This window comes from Curcuma longa, chromosome 1 (genome assembly GCF_044706935.1).
Source record: "Curcuma longa cultivar G26 ecotype Majalengka, Jawa Barat chromosome 1, ITB_CL_G26_1.1, whole genome shotgun sequence".
Lineage (NCBI taxonomy): Eukaryota > Viridiplantae > Streptophyta > Magnoliopsida > Zingiberales > Zingiberaceae > Curcuma > Curcuma longa.
Window position 1 is genome coordinate 5,523,063 of NC_133861.1, and position 16,694 is coordinate 5,539,756.

At 36.2% G+C, this 16,694-nt stretch overlaps 1 protein-coding gene across 1 annotated transcript; it reads left to right on the forward strand.

Moving 5' to 3' along the window:
- Positions 1-9,899: 9,899 nt before the first annotated feature.
- Positions 9,900-16,481, forward strand: LOC141828806 (respiratory burst oxidase homolog protein E-like). Its single transcript, XM_074716199.1, has 15 exons — positions 9,900-10,547; positions 10,690-10,849; positions 10,957-11,005; positions 11,089-11,202; positions 11,318-11,764; positions 12,263-12,646; positions 13,870-13,965; positions 14,082-14,197; positions 14,288-14,455; positions 14,532-14,691; positions 14,789-14,977; positions 15,076-15,203; positions 15,704-15,768; positions 16,130-16,284; positions 16,348-16,481. The coding sequence occupies exons 1-14, from the start codon at positions 9,917-9,919 to the stop codon at positions 16,237-16,239; spliced, it is 2,817 nt and encodes a 938-aa protein (XP_074572300.1). The 5' UTR covers positions 9,900-9,916; the 3' UTR covers positions 16,240-16,284; positions 16,348-16,481.
- The last annotated feature ends 213 nt before the right edge of the window (positions 16,482-16,694 follow it).

A 16,694-nucleotide genomic window follows, 5' to 3' on the forward strand; every position in this document is an offset into this window, starting at 1 on the left:
ACTTAATACGAACTTTGATATTCTATTATTTGTTCTGTTGGAGCCGTGGAGACCATTGGTAGCAACTTTGGATGGAACTACGGATCAACGAATTTTCATAGTTGATTTTAAAAATTAACTGGAGCATGTGATTCAAATATATGAGAGAAGGATTTGGATTTGCTAGGGTTGTAATTGAACCGACAAAATTTGATATTCGATTTGATAAGAATTTATGTATGTTCGTTCAATACATACAAAATCAATTAAATGAAACAAACTTGAATAATTCATTAAACTAAATGAATAAAGTTATAAACTAAACGAATAAACTTGAACATATATGTTTAGTTTATTAATATTCATAAATAATATTAATAAATAATATTAAGAATAATATTCATAAATAATATTTTTGAATAACATTCATAAATAACATTCTTGAATTATATTCATCAATAAAACTCTTATCAATAAGTTACATAAATAAAAATTAAATAAATAAATAAATTTATATTATCAAATTCAATAACCAATCAAATAAATATAAAATATAAAAATTTTAAATAATCAAATAAATTTGGATTGAGATCGATAACATCTAGACAAATCAAACTTAAATTAAATTTGAATTAAGTTCAAGTTCATAAAAAAGAAATTAAATTAAGGTTGAATAATTATTTTAACAATTTAATTTATTTTAGATTTGATTTAATTTAATTTAATTATCTTATTAAATAAATTTAAATATCATAAAATTTAATTATATTTGGCTAAGTTATGACATGATTTTTCAAAGACATGGCACATGATGCGCACTATATCTAATTGATAAGAGTCAATTTATTCATTAAATACCATTGACATTAACAGATGGAGATATTGTCGGACATATTAAAAATTTATTAAATTTAAATTATATAGAAATTAAATGCAATCTTAATATGTACAAAGGACTTAGTTAATAATATCAAACTATCAAATAAAAAATAATAGATTACTTGAAATGATTGAATTGTCTTGTATAATCGAACTGACTAACTGAGTTACTAAGTGTCGAGTTGTAGGGTTAGCTAAATTATTTAATGTTGAGTCCATCAAAGTGAGTGCCAAGTTAGTCGAATAAAATTTTATTAACATATTAAAAATAAATAAATTTATAGACAAATCAAACTTAAATTAAATTTGAATTAAGTTCTTCATAAAAAAGAAATTAAATTACGGTTGAATAATTATTTTAACAATCTAATTTATTTTAGATTTGATTTAATTTAATTCGATTATCTTATTAAATAAATTTAAATATCATGAAATTTAACTATATTTGGCTGAGTTATGACATGATTTTTCAAAGACATGGCACATGCACTGTACCTAATTGATAAGAGTCAATTTATTCATTAAATACCATTGACAATTAACTGATGGAGATATTGTCTGACATATTAAAAAATTATTAAATTTAAATTATATAGAAATTAAATGCAATCTTAATATGTACAAAGGACTCAGTTAATAATCTTAAACTATCAAGTAAAAAATAATAGATTACTTGAGATGATTGAAATATCATGTATAACCGAACTGAGTTATTGAGTATCCAGTTGTAGGGTTAGCTAAATTATTTAGTGTCGAGTCCATCAAATTGTCGAGTACCAAGTTAGCCGTCGAATAAAATTCTTATCAACATATTGAATAAATAAATAAATTTATATTTATCAAATCAAATCTTAATTTTAAATATAAAATTTTAAATAATTAAATAAACTGAATTTGATAACATTTTAAACAAATCAAGCTCAAATTAAATGAAATTATTTATAAAACAATTTGAATTTATTTTTTAAATTTAGATTTTAATTTAATTCAATTATCTTATTAAGTAAATTTAAATATCATAAAATTTAATTAGATTTGGGCTAAGTTATGACATGATTTTTCAAAGGCATGCAGGGCACATGATGCACATTATATCTAATTGATAAGAGTCTGTTTGGTTCAAGTAATCATATATAACTTTAGTTATGTGATTATTAGGTAATCACATAACCAAGATTATGAGATATAAAATATAATTTAATGTTATTTGCCCCAACTCCAAAGGATGCAGACTCCACGATTCCTTCAAAATTAATTTAGTCATCCTACAGTGGCCTACTTATATATGATTACTACAAATATTCCTGAATAAAGTACCATGAGTGAGCGTAGAAACAATCATATGAGTGTCAGATTTAGTCCACTAGATACTCTTCTACATACGTGACATGTAATAATGGAGGATCAGGTAATGGCTATCGGATCTGGTCTTTTAAGATTACAGACATAAGATGCTCTTTTAGGTAAATATATAAACCCTGGAGAAAGCATGCAAGAAGGAAGGTGATTCTGTTTTTCCTCTTCTTCCTCCTCTATTATTATGCTATTTTGCTTTTCTCAAGCCACGTCGGAGTGGTCACGCCGAGTTCCCTCGGTGCCCATCTTAATCCTCATCGAAATATTACAGGTATCTTTGACGTCTTCTATGTCTCCATGACTTTCAACATCGCCGCGTCTCCTATTTTATCTTACTAACTCACCAAACCACGGTCTCACATAGGAACAACATATAATTCACGCTTTAGAAAAATTCCCGTATACAAATCAAACTCGGTAGGGATTGAGCCGAGCCATGCCATCTCTATTAATGCTGGAGGTGAGTTTTTAAAATTGGATTTGGAGCAGTCCATTCCCAAACCTGTAAACAAACACCATTTAGAACAATGACACGCTACCTGCTGCTGATTAATCTGATATTAAACCAATACAACTATAAAAAAAAAAAATCATGAATGAGAGGGTGATCGATTCAAATTAGAAAGTACTGGTTTCGGTGAGCAGTAGCTGCAATTCTGATGCCGATGAAGCAACTTCTTACCTAGTTTTCACTTTGCATGGATGTTTCCTTTTGCTGCTACTGCAGTTACTTCAACTTAATTCCTTGTTGAAATCTTTCTTCCACAGCTTTTAACCTTCGACTTTCTTGACCTGCAGCTGCTTGTTTATTTTCCTTCCTATCTCCTCTAACTTCGAGCTCGCCATCAGTCACTTTCTTATGACAATCAGGTCAAAAGCCATGCCTATTCTTCGATGACTTTTCTTATTCCCTGAAGGTGATGGTCGAGCGGGAATAGAACCAAAGCGTCTCCTTTGTCATACAGTCCCGCCCCAATCTTCACCAATTACTTTTTTTCCCCTTTTTTTAATAATCTAAATGTCCATTTCCTTGTACACTCAATTAATCCTAATTAATTTGCAAACGATTCCTCACCTAGCCATTAGAATTCCATATTTTTTATTTCACTGGAGAAAACATATTTTAAAATATATTAGTTGAAGTTTCCAGATTTTGAAAACGTCGAAGACCCAGCGCCGCTCGTCGGAGGGGTCAGAGGAGGATGGCAGGGATTTAGGCTTTCGACCGCGCTTCTTCGGTTTGTGCTTCTTCGTTGGCAGCAGCAGCGTCGGCGGCGACAAGGGGTGGTCGTAAAGGAGGAAGCTTTCCTCGATGGCGCCGGCGGAGAGGCTATATATGAGGCATGGGGGAGAGGAGGAGGCGGACAAGGATGAGCACGAGGAGGCGGAGGAGGCAGACGAGGATGAGTCAGCGAAGGGGAGCGGGCCGGACATGGACTAGCCGTTTCTGGTAAGTTTCTACGGATGAAAACGTTTCTCAGCGTTTCGGAAACGGGGATGACAGTGTTGTCGCCGTTTCCAGACAGCGTAGGTCCAGAGAAACCATCACCAACTACTTTGACAAGTGATCGGATGGATCAGAATTGAAATTTGAAGACTTGTTTGTTAATTTTATGAATACACTATTTTTCAGGTCATTTTCAGTGAAAGCTCAAGGCATATTACGTAAACTCTTTATAATAGTTATTCACTTCCATTTTAAATTCTGATTAGCTTCATTCTGATAGGAATTTCACTCTAATTAATTGGGTTTCAGTATTCGTAGGCATCATTGGGCAACTTAATATAATGGGTAAAAATTAAAAGAGTCCCTTTTTTTATCGGAACATCATTCGTAACTTGCTATAATATACATTATTAATTAGTATATGTGAGTGTGTAGCAGTAGTTATGATTCGTAACTGCTACAATATTTTATTGATCAATATTGATTTGAGTTTTAAGGTTTAGGATTGGTGAGGAGTTAGTGAGGGTGTACATTTTCTGTTTGTGAGAAGTTAATGAGGGTGTGCATTTTGTGCCGATGAGGAGTGAGGGCATACATTTTGTTAGAGAGGGCTTACATTTTAGGGTTGGGAGGAATGAGAGCAAGTAGCTTGTTATTGTGGATGTATAGTTAAATAAGATGAATAGATCCATCAAGAAAGATTTATCTAGTCTTATAGCAAACAACTCGTGATAAAGACGTATCAAATTCATTTAAAGTGAAGGCTTTGTCAAAAAGCCTAAAGAAGGTAAATAGATCCATCAAGAATGATGTATCTAGTCTATAGCAAATGACTCACGGTAAAGACACATCAAATCCATTGACAACTGATCACTTGCTAAAAGTGAACATGGGATGGACGAGGGATGATGACACATGTGTAGATGGGGAGGACTAGGAGGTGGGAGGCACTAGGAGGTGGTCCTATGCTAGGATGGAGGCTATGATCCCTAACTCACAGGCTAGGGCTAGGAGCGGAGGGGGGCGAGCACACTTAGACATCTTCTAGCTAGGCATTGCACTAGAGTCTAGAGGAGCTAGACCCTTGAGGATGGAGGATAGTCAAAGAGGATGTTGGGATGCATGTGTTGCAGGGGCATCTATTGGAGAGGACTATATGACATTGAGAACAAAGTTCAATCGATGTTTAATCCCCCATGTTTCATTAAGGGAGATGGGTGATCGATCGTAGTACTTTTGATGGTAGCTATGGCGAGAGAATGATGGTACTCATGTGAACACATGTACAACATACCTTGTATGTCTATTCAAATATGACACTTCCTAAAACATGACATGAATAGAGATCATTGGTCACTATATGATTGTGTACTATTTTGATGATGTATATTTACTTTTTCATCAAAAAAAATTAATTTGAGTTGAATAAGATCTCATATGCATATATGTTGTAATGGTTAAGAATTGTTATTCATAGCAATTACTATTTATAACTATTATAACATGGTATTGATGAGCATTGATTTTTAAGTTAAACAAGATCTCACCTATAAATATATTATAGCAGTATAGTTAATTGTCACTATAATATATTACTATTGATTTAAGTTAAATATGATCTCATCTATATAAATTATAAATGTTATAGCAATTATGAATTAGCTGCTACATAATATAGCAACTAAGAATTATTATTGTACACAATATGACAGCTATGAATTATTGCTGTTAATTCATAATTGCTACACAATACAATTAACATTTGGACTGGTAGAATCAAAATTTTTTTGAAAAGATAATGATTTATCTGATTCATTGAAATCATTAATAACATTATAGGACACTAAATCATTCTATCAAGGGAAGGGTTAAGGGGCAAGGTAGGTGTGAGGTGATTCTTGTTAGCTATTCTAATTCATTAAATAATTAATCAAAGCGTTTAAACATTAAGGATGGTTTTGAGCTAATTTAATATGTATTTTCATAAACAAGTACTTGCAGTTGACCCGACGTTACAAAATAAATAAATTATGAATATATTTTTCTTGGAGGATCAATGTAATGCGCTCAGGGGATGAATAAAGCTTCTTTAAAAATTTGATTAATTTTAAAATAAAGTAAAATACATAGTGAAAAAATAATGAAGTTGCTCATAATTATTTAATGTGATTCACAATCCTCAATTGTTACTCTATGATTTTAGTGATCCGTTAGATGAATCGTTTTTTTGAAATATATACCACTAAATATTCTCTTCATTCGACTTTTTTTTTTTAGAGAGAGAGAGAGAGAGGGAGAAATATCATAGAAAATATGTACAGGATGCATAAATGATAATAATAAAAGTGTAAACAAATAAAATGTTCAAAATAGCAAATGTAAATATCTAGACTAACCTAGAACTATAATTAACACCTCTCAGTGTTTGAAGATTATGAGTTGAATAAGTTGTTGTTACCGGTGGGAAATAGAGTTGTTTTTATAGAACTTTTTCTCTATTCAAACTGTCAGAATAATTTTCCTGATATGAGAGTTTTATCCCACTCGAAACGCTATATTCATCTAGACTGTTTTCACCTGATCTACCAAATTTGGATCGACCAAACACTAACCACTTTAGCTTTTCCATCCAAATATATTTTGTTAACGGGATCTAATATGTCTCCTAGAACTCCGATGACCAAGTGTAAGGACCTGTGTGAGTTAGAGGGGATAGAATGTTTTTGATCGATCAATAGATTTCGTAGTGGAAATTTAAAACAAACTCGACACTCAATGTAAAATGTCAGCACTTTTGATTTTACTTGATTCATCACCTTCCAAAGACGACGATATCCAAGATTTAATTCTAACAATTATCCCACTATCCTTTTCCTTCTCGGATACCTTCTGAAGACAGAAAAATCTCTTACAATCTGATTTCACGACAAATACAAAGAATACAGGTATACAAATTAATACAAATGAAAAGAGAAAATAATTTTATATAATGATCTTGGCTTTGCTTGCTCTTTTATTGCTTTATAATTCCTTTTGGCTATGAGAAATACAAGAACACTTTGTTTCCAACCTCTCAAGAATCCGCATTGTGAATTCTCTTCAAAATCTTCTTTTATAGATTACTTTCGAGTTGTTTTCTATCTAGCAATCAATTGTAGCTCTACGAATTCGATCGTTGCTTTGACTTGCAACTTAACGGCTCAATTTTACTTTATCAATCTATTGCTAAACACCAACAATCAATTACTGAATCTACCAATCGATTGCTAATCCATATCAATTGATTATAACATCTTATATATATTGCTACAGTAACAATAATCGATTATTAAAACTTAACATTCAATTGGTAGCTCAATAATCGAACCAAACAATCAATTTCGTAATATTATATTCGTTGCTATATATGGTACTAGCAATCATTGCTGAAATCAAATAATCGATTGCACCAACTGTTGCAAGACAGGAAGTTCTAGAGAAGTCTAAAGAGAGTGTTGGAGGTCCATGGCAACTTATTGGTTTATTGCCACTTTTCTGATCCCCCTAGGCATGAGAGTGCAGAAGCTATTAGAAGAGTTGTCTATCTTGGAGTCAATATAAAGATGATCACTGGTGATCAACTTGCTATTGGAATGGGGGCAAACATGTATCCATCATCTTCGTTGCTTGGTCAAAATCAGCCGATGAACTTTTATACATATGAATCTCACTCATTGTAGAAAAATCAATCAACAATAGTATTTAATAGCAATCTCTTTATTTTTGTTGATTTGGCATCAGATGATCTTTCTACTAGGCTACCACTTAATATTACTCTAAATTTGATGATGAGTTCTTTTTAATTTTGACGATTGACGAAGAGGATTTGAAGATTTTATCTTTTTTAAAGTAATTTTTATATTTTTATTTTTTGAATTTTGAGTCCAATTTTAGATTTTTGAGTATGTTAAAAAAATTTCTTTTTTATTAGAATTTTTTTTCTTTTTATTAAGAATTTTTTTACATTGATTTTGGCTCTATTTAAGTAATTATTTAATTGATATTTATGATAAAGTTTTTGAATTAATAATATTTTTGATAGTGTCGTTTATTTTCCTATCTCATGATATTTTTTTGAATCAATAAGTTTTAGAAAATTGATTTTAACGTTCACAATTAATCAATGAAATCAATATTACTCATAGGATAATCATTATTCTATCCAACATCAACAATCAATGAATTTTTTTTTAAATTTTAAAATAAAACCATTAAATTGACCCACGAGACAATATTTGTTAGACGATTTACATGTATATAATAGATGGGTAGGGCAAAAATGTATACACCATTTAAGGGGAGTGTTGGCCAGTACATATATTTTAGCTATTATTTCATATTTAGTTATCTAATAAAAATATTTCTATAATTTTTTTTATCACAAGTTTATTATAAATAAGAGTTAATTAAAATAGAAAAAATACCTCTATTTCTTTCATAAAATTCTCTATGCCTAATTCTACTGATATAATTCAAAACTATGAAAAACTATAAATAAAAGTAAATAAAAAATTTGAATGGACTCAATAGGTTTGTGCAACCTTTCAACTTAAGTAACAATATTATTGCAACTTTTTTATAGTTAGACACAAAATAATAAGATCATAAATAAAAGAATAATTTTATTTATAAAAATGCAATTATAATTAATGATTCACTTTATAATTTGATTGTCTAAATGGACATCTTCTGGAAGTATACATTTTTCAACAATGCTTCACATTTTGAGAATATTTTGAAAACTTTATTTCTCCTCAAAATTATTTTTTTCATTTACTTTTCTATTTTGATCTTGATTCCTAATGGTCGATGATTAATTAATATTAAAATTTATTATTTTTCTTAGTGAATTATATGCCGAACAGAATATTAATTCATTTAGAGGTTTGTTTTCATGACTGAATTTTAGAGAATGCATCGAAAATCATTAAACACATAGACGTTGTCTCTAGATTTAATCGAATAAAATTAATTTAAAATAAAAAATAATACACTAGCAACAACTAAACAAGAATTTAAATAGTCTCAAAATTTTAAACGAGGTAAAAGATGAAAAAAAATTGATAAAAATTATTTAAAATTTTTAAAAATACTTTAAATTATATTTTTTGAATCTAAAATTGGATTGTTACAAGTTATATCCAGTAACAAATCGATTTGATGTATTCAAGGTCCGTTTAACCGGAATTAAAATAATGACCTCTTAAAATTCGGATCCTCACATCAATTTCACAATGCAATAGAAAATAATAACAAATTCTTAGTGATCCTATCAATATTATCTACTAAATATACTAAAAATACATTGTCACTTTGTAAGTCATCATCTACACGGAGAACTCTTAAAATATAACCAATTCTTTTAAACAAACAATCTTTACTAAAAACAGAAATATAAACTCAAAATCACTGTCGAGATGTTAAATAGAGTAATTCTACTTTTTTATAAAAAGAAAATCTTATTGTAAATAGATTAAGTCACAGTGGAATTATTCCATAAAGAATATTTTACACATATTATATATTAATTATATTAATAAATTTTTTCTATTACAACCATAAATATTCTACAAAGATGTGAGATTTTAGAGGGCATTTTAAATTTACTATAAAAGATTTGCCAGCAAGGACTGAAATAGACACTTTTGCAACTTCATTAAATTATTCAAACGCTTAATTATAATAACGATGATTAATTGTTCCTATCTATCATTTCTTTATATTTTTCATGTACCATACAGCCATAGCATATTTATCCGACAATATTTATTTATTTATTTATTTGAATAAAAATTCAACTAAAGAGGATTTTTAAATTCCTCCCTTTTTTACTCAAAAATAAATAAAAATAAAATAAATTTCTCTTTTCCCAATGTCTACAGGCACGAAGGGAGTGTGTGACCCAACCAACTACTATCGAGCGGCTGGCGTGCGACGCCACCGGACGCCAACGGTCAAAATTTCAAACCCCAAAAATACCCACAAATTCACCGTTTCAAGCTCGTTTGCGGTCCATCGAGCGCCGAGATTCGTGCGGTGCCGGATGAAGGCGAATCAGGTGCGTTTGGTGGTGAGTCGACGGTGGAGATTTGCTTCGTGGTAATTGATGTCGTGGCGTTTAATTTCTCTCAACGAATCCCAACTAATACTTTGGCGAGGGTGCCTCCCCTGCCTCGTCATTCACCGCCCAAGCGTTGAATTGCTTGAGGAGTTGGGATGTCGACGACTCCTTCCTCCGGAGGAGGAAGCTTCCGGAAGTCCGGCCACCGGAGGATCGACGGCATCCGGGCGGAGGACGAGGAGTCCAGCGATGAGTCCGTGGACTGTGGTCGCGGCTACGGCTACGACGGCGGAATGTTGCCCATTTTCCTCAACGACCAGAGCGATCTGGTCGAGGTGATGCTGGAGCTCGACGAGGATTCGATGGTTGTGCGGAGCGTCACCACCCCGACCTCTGCCACCGCTGCCGCCTCAGTGGAGCGGGCTTCGTCGGGAAGCCTGAGCCGGAGCTCGTCGACGGCGTCGAGGATCCGGCGCAAGTTGGCGTGGCTGTTTTCGCCGATTCGACGGAGGAAGCCGGCGGACGCGATGACCGATGATGAGCATTCCTCTTCGTCCGGCACGGCCCCCGCCGCCGCTATGTCGTCGCGGGATGCCCGACGGATACGGGCGCGGCTGGATCGGACGCGGGAGGGAGCGCAGCGGGCGCTTAAGGGCCTCCGCTTCATAAGCCAAACGACGACGGGGACGGCAGACGCCGACGAGCACTGGCGACGGGTGGAGGAGCGCTTCGCCGCCCTCGCCGACAACGGCCTCCTCGCCCGTGATGACTTCGCTGAATGCATCGGTCTCGTTCTTCTTTCTATCATGCTCTTCTCGCCTAATCTGTAACTTCATTGCCAATCTTGATCGGGTCACTTCCTGGTGGTGAAGCGGCACTTAGACATGCTGCTGCAATCTCATTCTATTTCCTCTTCCTCTGTTTGCAGGCATGGTGGATTCTAAGGAATTCGGTGTGGGCATCTTCGACGCCCTTGCGCGAAGGCGGCGCCAAAACTTCGAGAGAATAACCAAAGACGAACTCTACGATTTCTGGCTTCAAGTCTCTGACCAAAGCTTCGATGCCCGGCTCCAAATCTTCTTCGACATGTATGCTTTTTATTTATCAAATTTATCAATAGCGATGGTGGTTAACAAGAACATCTGTGTGTAATCTTTTGATTATCTTCCTCCAATTTGATTCCTTTTTTGTTTAGTGTGGATACGAATGTGGATGGAAGGATAACAAGAGAGGAAGTACAAGAGGTGAGATGATCCTTCCTCTGTTGCCGATTGCTAGTATTGTTATGATAATTTTAGAATATGGGAGAGTAATGTGTCGGTTGCAGTTGATAGTTTTGAGTGCTTCGGCCAACAAGCTGTCGAAGCTGAAGGAGCAGGCGGAGGAGTACGCCGCGCTCATCATGGAAGAATTGGACCCAGAAAACCTCGGCTACATTGAGGTGAACGCAAAACGCCTAATTTCTTTCATTACTTTTTGTTCCTTTTTCTTCTTTCACACTTTTCGACTGCACTTCGACTGATGCATCGAAGCGTTCGCTTTCGCCTTTTTGCCAGCTGTGGCAGTTGGAGGCGCTGCTGCTGCAGCGGGACACGTACATGAACTACAGCCGGCCACCGAGCACCGCGAGTGGAGCAGGGTGGAGCCAGAACATCGCCGGCGGCAGGACGAAAACATCCTGCCGACGGCGGTGGTTTAACCCGCGGCGCGCAGCGACGTGGCTGAGGCTGGCAGCGTGGGAGAACTGGCAGCGGGCTTGGGTGGTACAGCTGTGGGTGGCGGCCATGGCGGGGCTGTTCGCCTGGAAGTTCACGCAGTACCGCCACAGTGCGGCGTTCTCCGTGATGGGGTATTGCCTTCCCACCGCCAAGGGTGCCGCGGAGACGCTGAAGCTCAACATGGCCCTCGTCCTCCTCCCCGTCTGCCGCAACACCCTCACTTGGCTCCGCGCAACCCGGGCCCGGCTCTTCTTCCCCTTTGACGACAGCATTTCCTTCCACAAGGTTTGCGCAACTCATTGAATGCTTCGTGGCGTGCGTGCCCGTCGCCATTCTCAACCAATCCTCTCTTAAATTACTCAGTTGTTATGCTGTCAATGTCCAAAAAACTAGTTGTGTGTTCCCATACAACTCCCATCTTCACACTCCATGTGCAGAGTTTGCATTTATGCCTTAAACATTACCCGGCAGATTAACCATATTACTAAGCAGATCCCATGCTTGCAGAGCAGAGTTCCAGGTCCAGTCGTCCTCTTTCCCTGCCTCCTCTCTAAGTTTTCTACGTCGGTAGGTGAGAAAGCCATGACCAACATCACCGCAGAACACCTCGATGTTTTATCCTGCCAAACCATCAGAACCAAAATCTTTGCGTATACATAATGACGCTTATGCAAGCTTTAGGAAGATACATATATTATCCTAGCCAACTGCCGCACGTGATTTTCATATTGTTACAGAGAAAAATGTTCTTGTTCTTAAAATTAGATATGGCTTCTTGTCCAGATGATTGCGACAGCAATAGTGGCAGGAATCCTGCTCCATGCCGGGAACCACTTGACATGCGACTTCCCGCGGCTGATCAACTCTTCCCCGTCGGAGTACGAGACGGTGGCGCAGTACTTCGGATCGGAGAAGCCGACGTACTGGAGCCTGTTAAAGGGGGTGGTAGGGCTGACGGGAATTGCCATGGTGGTGCTGATGACCGTCTCGTTCACGCTGGCAATGCACCGGTTCAGGAAGAACAGCGCGCGGCTACCGTACCCCCTGAACCGTCTCACCGGATTCAACTCCTTCTGGTACTCCCACCATCTGCTCGCCCTCGTCTACTTGCTCCTGCTCGTCCACGGCTACTTCATCTTCCTCGTACACAGTTGGTATAATCGGACGGTAAGTTTTCTCCCTTCTTCTCTGCTTAAACTTGCAAAGATGGTTTATTTATTAATTGTTATGGCGTGGGAGTCACGTTACTGGAGGTTGGTTTACCGTCCCCACGTCTCGGTCTTCGCTCGTGGAAGAGAGAAAGCCTTGCTCCTGGAGACTGGAAATGGTTCTATTTATCATCGCAATCTAGCTAGTTTATTTATAATTCTCGAACTGACAGGGCAAGGGATTAATACCATGATCATGACCTCTCTTATCTCTACTATTAAATAGCATATCTATTCTTGTCCTGTCACATTGAATATGAAGTTTTAACTTAATTGATACGTGCAGCGTAGGGTCTTTAGCATAGACGCTAGTTTCTTATTAATTTAGAATTTGCATGGTCCATAGCTTTTGGATAGATCGACTCTTCAATTCTGCAATCTTGGGACCGGCAAACATCATATATCTCTACGGCTCCATGTAGTAGTAGTTTCTCCCCTGTATTATTGCGAGTTAGGATTTTTACAATGAGCGACTCCCATAAGCCTCCTACTTTTCGTGTAATCACTATCATCATGGCCCCTCAAAACTAATTTATTGTTCACCTTGTCGTGTACAAGTTGAAATATCTGAGGCAAGGAATCTCCTCTGAAAATAAGTCTAACAAAGTTGGTGTTATCTTGCTCCCTTGTTAATGGCTTCGAAAGTTGTTGCCAAGGTTTTTAGGCTCGAATTGCTCAAACAGTGGTTGTTGAGTATTTATATATATACTTTGTTGTTGATAAATGTCTTCTTATCAGTTCGCAGAGTATGATTGCATGACTTGATGATTATCTACAATGAAACAATTGATTAGGAATCGAATGGGAGGGGGAATTGCCAATACATATTGAGTTGAATATAAATTACTTTTCTTATTTGAAACCGTTGTCTAGGAGGAAATGGCACTCTACCTAGCCGTTGGTGGTGAAAGGGTTAATGGTCCAAAAAGAAATAGGAAGAATCAACTAGAAAGAAAAATGGGGGGGTTTACTCTACTCCAATCCTAGTTTCGCTTTCAATTGGAAACTGATGGAAGCAAGTAAATCTAGTGAGAATGTTTTGCAGAATTCTTCAATTTTGTTTTTATAACTTACTGCATTCAATTTATAGACCGAAAGACTCCTTCCAAACTTGTTCAGCTGCACTGTTCTATTAGAATTTGAATATAAATTATTCTTGCTAATTTGTGGTCCGATGAACAGACTTGGATGTACATCTCTGTTCCGTTGCTGCTCTATATAGGTGAAAGAAATCTGAGAGCCTTCCGTTCCAAGGCTTATTCTGTCAAGATCTTGAAGGTACAAGTTCCCTTTCTCTATGTGACATTTAGTTACTATTCTGTGATTCTATGAAGCAAGGCTCCTGAATGTTCTATCTGTATTCCATACTACCAGATTCTGATTTATCTATGTAGGTCTCGTTGCTACCTGGTGGTGTTTTGACTGTAACAATGTCCAAGCCACAAGGGTTTCGCTACAGAAGTGGACAGTACATATTTTTGCAGTGCCCTACAATCTCACCATTTGAATGGTTCATGATCACACTCTTGTTGCCATCTCTTATGTTGATTGGGCTCAACACTTGAATACAACTCAGCATCATCCATCTCTTCCCTAACAGGCATCCTTTTTCAATTACATCGGCTCCTGGTGATGAATACCTGAGCGTCCACATACGAGCCAATGGTGACTGGACTGAGGAGCTCAAACGAATTTTCATAGAGAACTACTTCTCACCACATTCGTTAAGGATGGCATCATTAAATGATTTAGGTTCTGCACAGAGAAGGTTTCATGAATTTTGAACAAAAATCCTAGATACATTGATAAAGAATAAGTTCCGACTGAATTCAATTCTTGTGCAGCATGGTTAGATTGTTTGTTGATGGTCCTTATGGTGCACCAGCACAGGACTTTAGAAACTATGATGTTCTACTGCTTGTGGGTCTGGGCATAGGGGCAACACCTTTCATCAGCATACTCAGGGACCTTCTTAACAATATTAAAGTTTCAGATGAACTAATGGTAAAGCGATGGTTTACATATCCTTGCTTCATTGGATTTGTCATATTTTTCAATCAATCTTAATGGATTTGTTCTTTGTTCTTCTGAATCATATCAGGATTTGGCGATGGACATGAGCAAGTCAGAAGTCAGTAATAGCAGCCTCAGCTTCTCAACCAGCAGCAGCAGTACCAAGAAGAGGTCATATAGAACTAGCAGTGCTCACTTCTACTGGGTCACAAGAGAAGCAGCATCTTTCGAGTGGTTCAAAGGAGTAATGAATGATGTGGCTGAAATGGACAAAAAGGTTAAGTAAGCTATGTTTTACCTCCTTCAAATCCCTATATCGTCGTCCTTAATTTCGATGCTTATTCAAGGATGTGTTACATTATGGCTGTGAAACAGGGTGTCATAGAGATGCATAATTATTTAACAAGTGTTTACGAGGAGCGTGATGCAAGGACTACTGCAATGGTGCAGGCTCTGAATCATGCTAAGAATGGAGTTGATATTGTCTCAGGAACACAGGTTAGCATCTATTTTTATCGGATAATTTGAGAAAAATGTTGTGCAGTGGGTTGCCAATTGGTCTGTGGTACAGTGACAGTGGTGGGCACACCGTTTATTCCCTTTGAAAATGTTTACTCTCCTAGATTCTGAATCTTAGATCACCACTTTAGTATGATTTATAAACTTTGCATCGATCTAATTGATCGTAGCTGCAAAGTATTAGCATTTATTTCTAAGTATACTGATGAGGGAGATGATTAACTTGTCAGGTGAGTGCACTCATCATTTGCAAGACCAGGTTAGCATCTAACGGATAATTTGAGAAAAATGTTGTGCAGTGGGTTGCCAATTGGTCTGTGGTACAGTGACAGTGGTGGGCACACCGTTTATTCCCTTTGAAAAACTCTCCTAGATTCTGAATCTTGATCACCACTTTAGTATGATTTATAAAAACTAATTGATCGTAGCTGGAGCATTTATTTCTAAGTATACTGATGAGGGAGATGATTAACTTGTCAGGTGAGACTCATTTTACGAACTGGAAAGAAGTAACCAAATTAGCTGCCAAACATCCTGGAGCAACAGTAGGTAGTACACAAACTTCTAAAATATTCCAATTGCTAGTTTTTATGTGGAAATGTGAGGTAAGCCACTCAAAAACTGATAACTTCTAGCTGCAATGTAAGTTTTTTCTAACTGGGAGGTGAGAATCGACATTATATCGCTCCTGTTAAATTGGAGAGTCTGATTACCGCAAGCATTGGCGTCATCAACTACTAATCAACTAGCAAATTGTCTACTGAAATCTGTAGTAAACTGGTTATTTCGATTGTTTCAGAAAGTCCTATATTCCAAATACATCAATGCATCAAAATGTCAACATTATTAGCTAGACAAGTTTGCTTCTGCTTTCGCGTTAACTTGATTACTGCGCATACATCATTGGCAGGCGTCTTCTACTGTGGAACACCAACTCTAGCAAAAGAACTAAGAAAGCTATCGCTTGAGATGAGTCACAGAACATCGACGAGATTCCATTTCCACAAAGAGTACTTCTAATCAAACAGATTCGGTTGGGGAAGAACACCGAACTTTTGTTTTGAGGTAAATAAACACAACCCTGCATAAATGTACATAATTTGCATAAAAGTGGTTACAAATTTACAGGTAGAGAATGAAGAGAATGGAACTTTCGGTCATCATCATCAATTATGAAGTTGCATATATGTACAGACAAAAGCATTAATTACAATAACATTACACTTGTTTTCTTGATTCTGTATATGTTGTAACGAAAGAGTTGGATGAAAATTACTATTTTATTAAGGACCTTATTGTATTTTATTCTCTCATTATTAAGGGTCTTTTATTCAAAGCCCTTATTGAATTGAATTGATTGAATTTCACAATTAATCAAGTATTCTAATATAGCCCCAAAGACCTAATCTTCCTATAAACATGGCCACATCTTGTGTAATGCATCAAAATTATGTTATGACATGATGGAATTCATA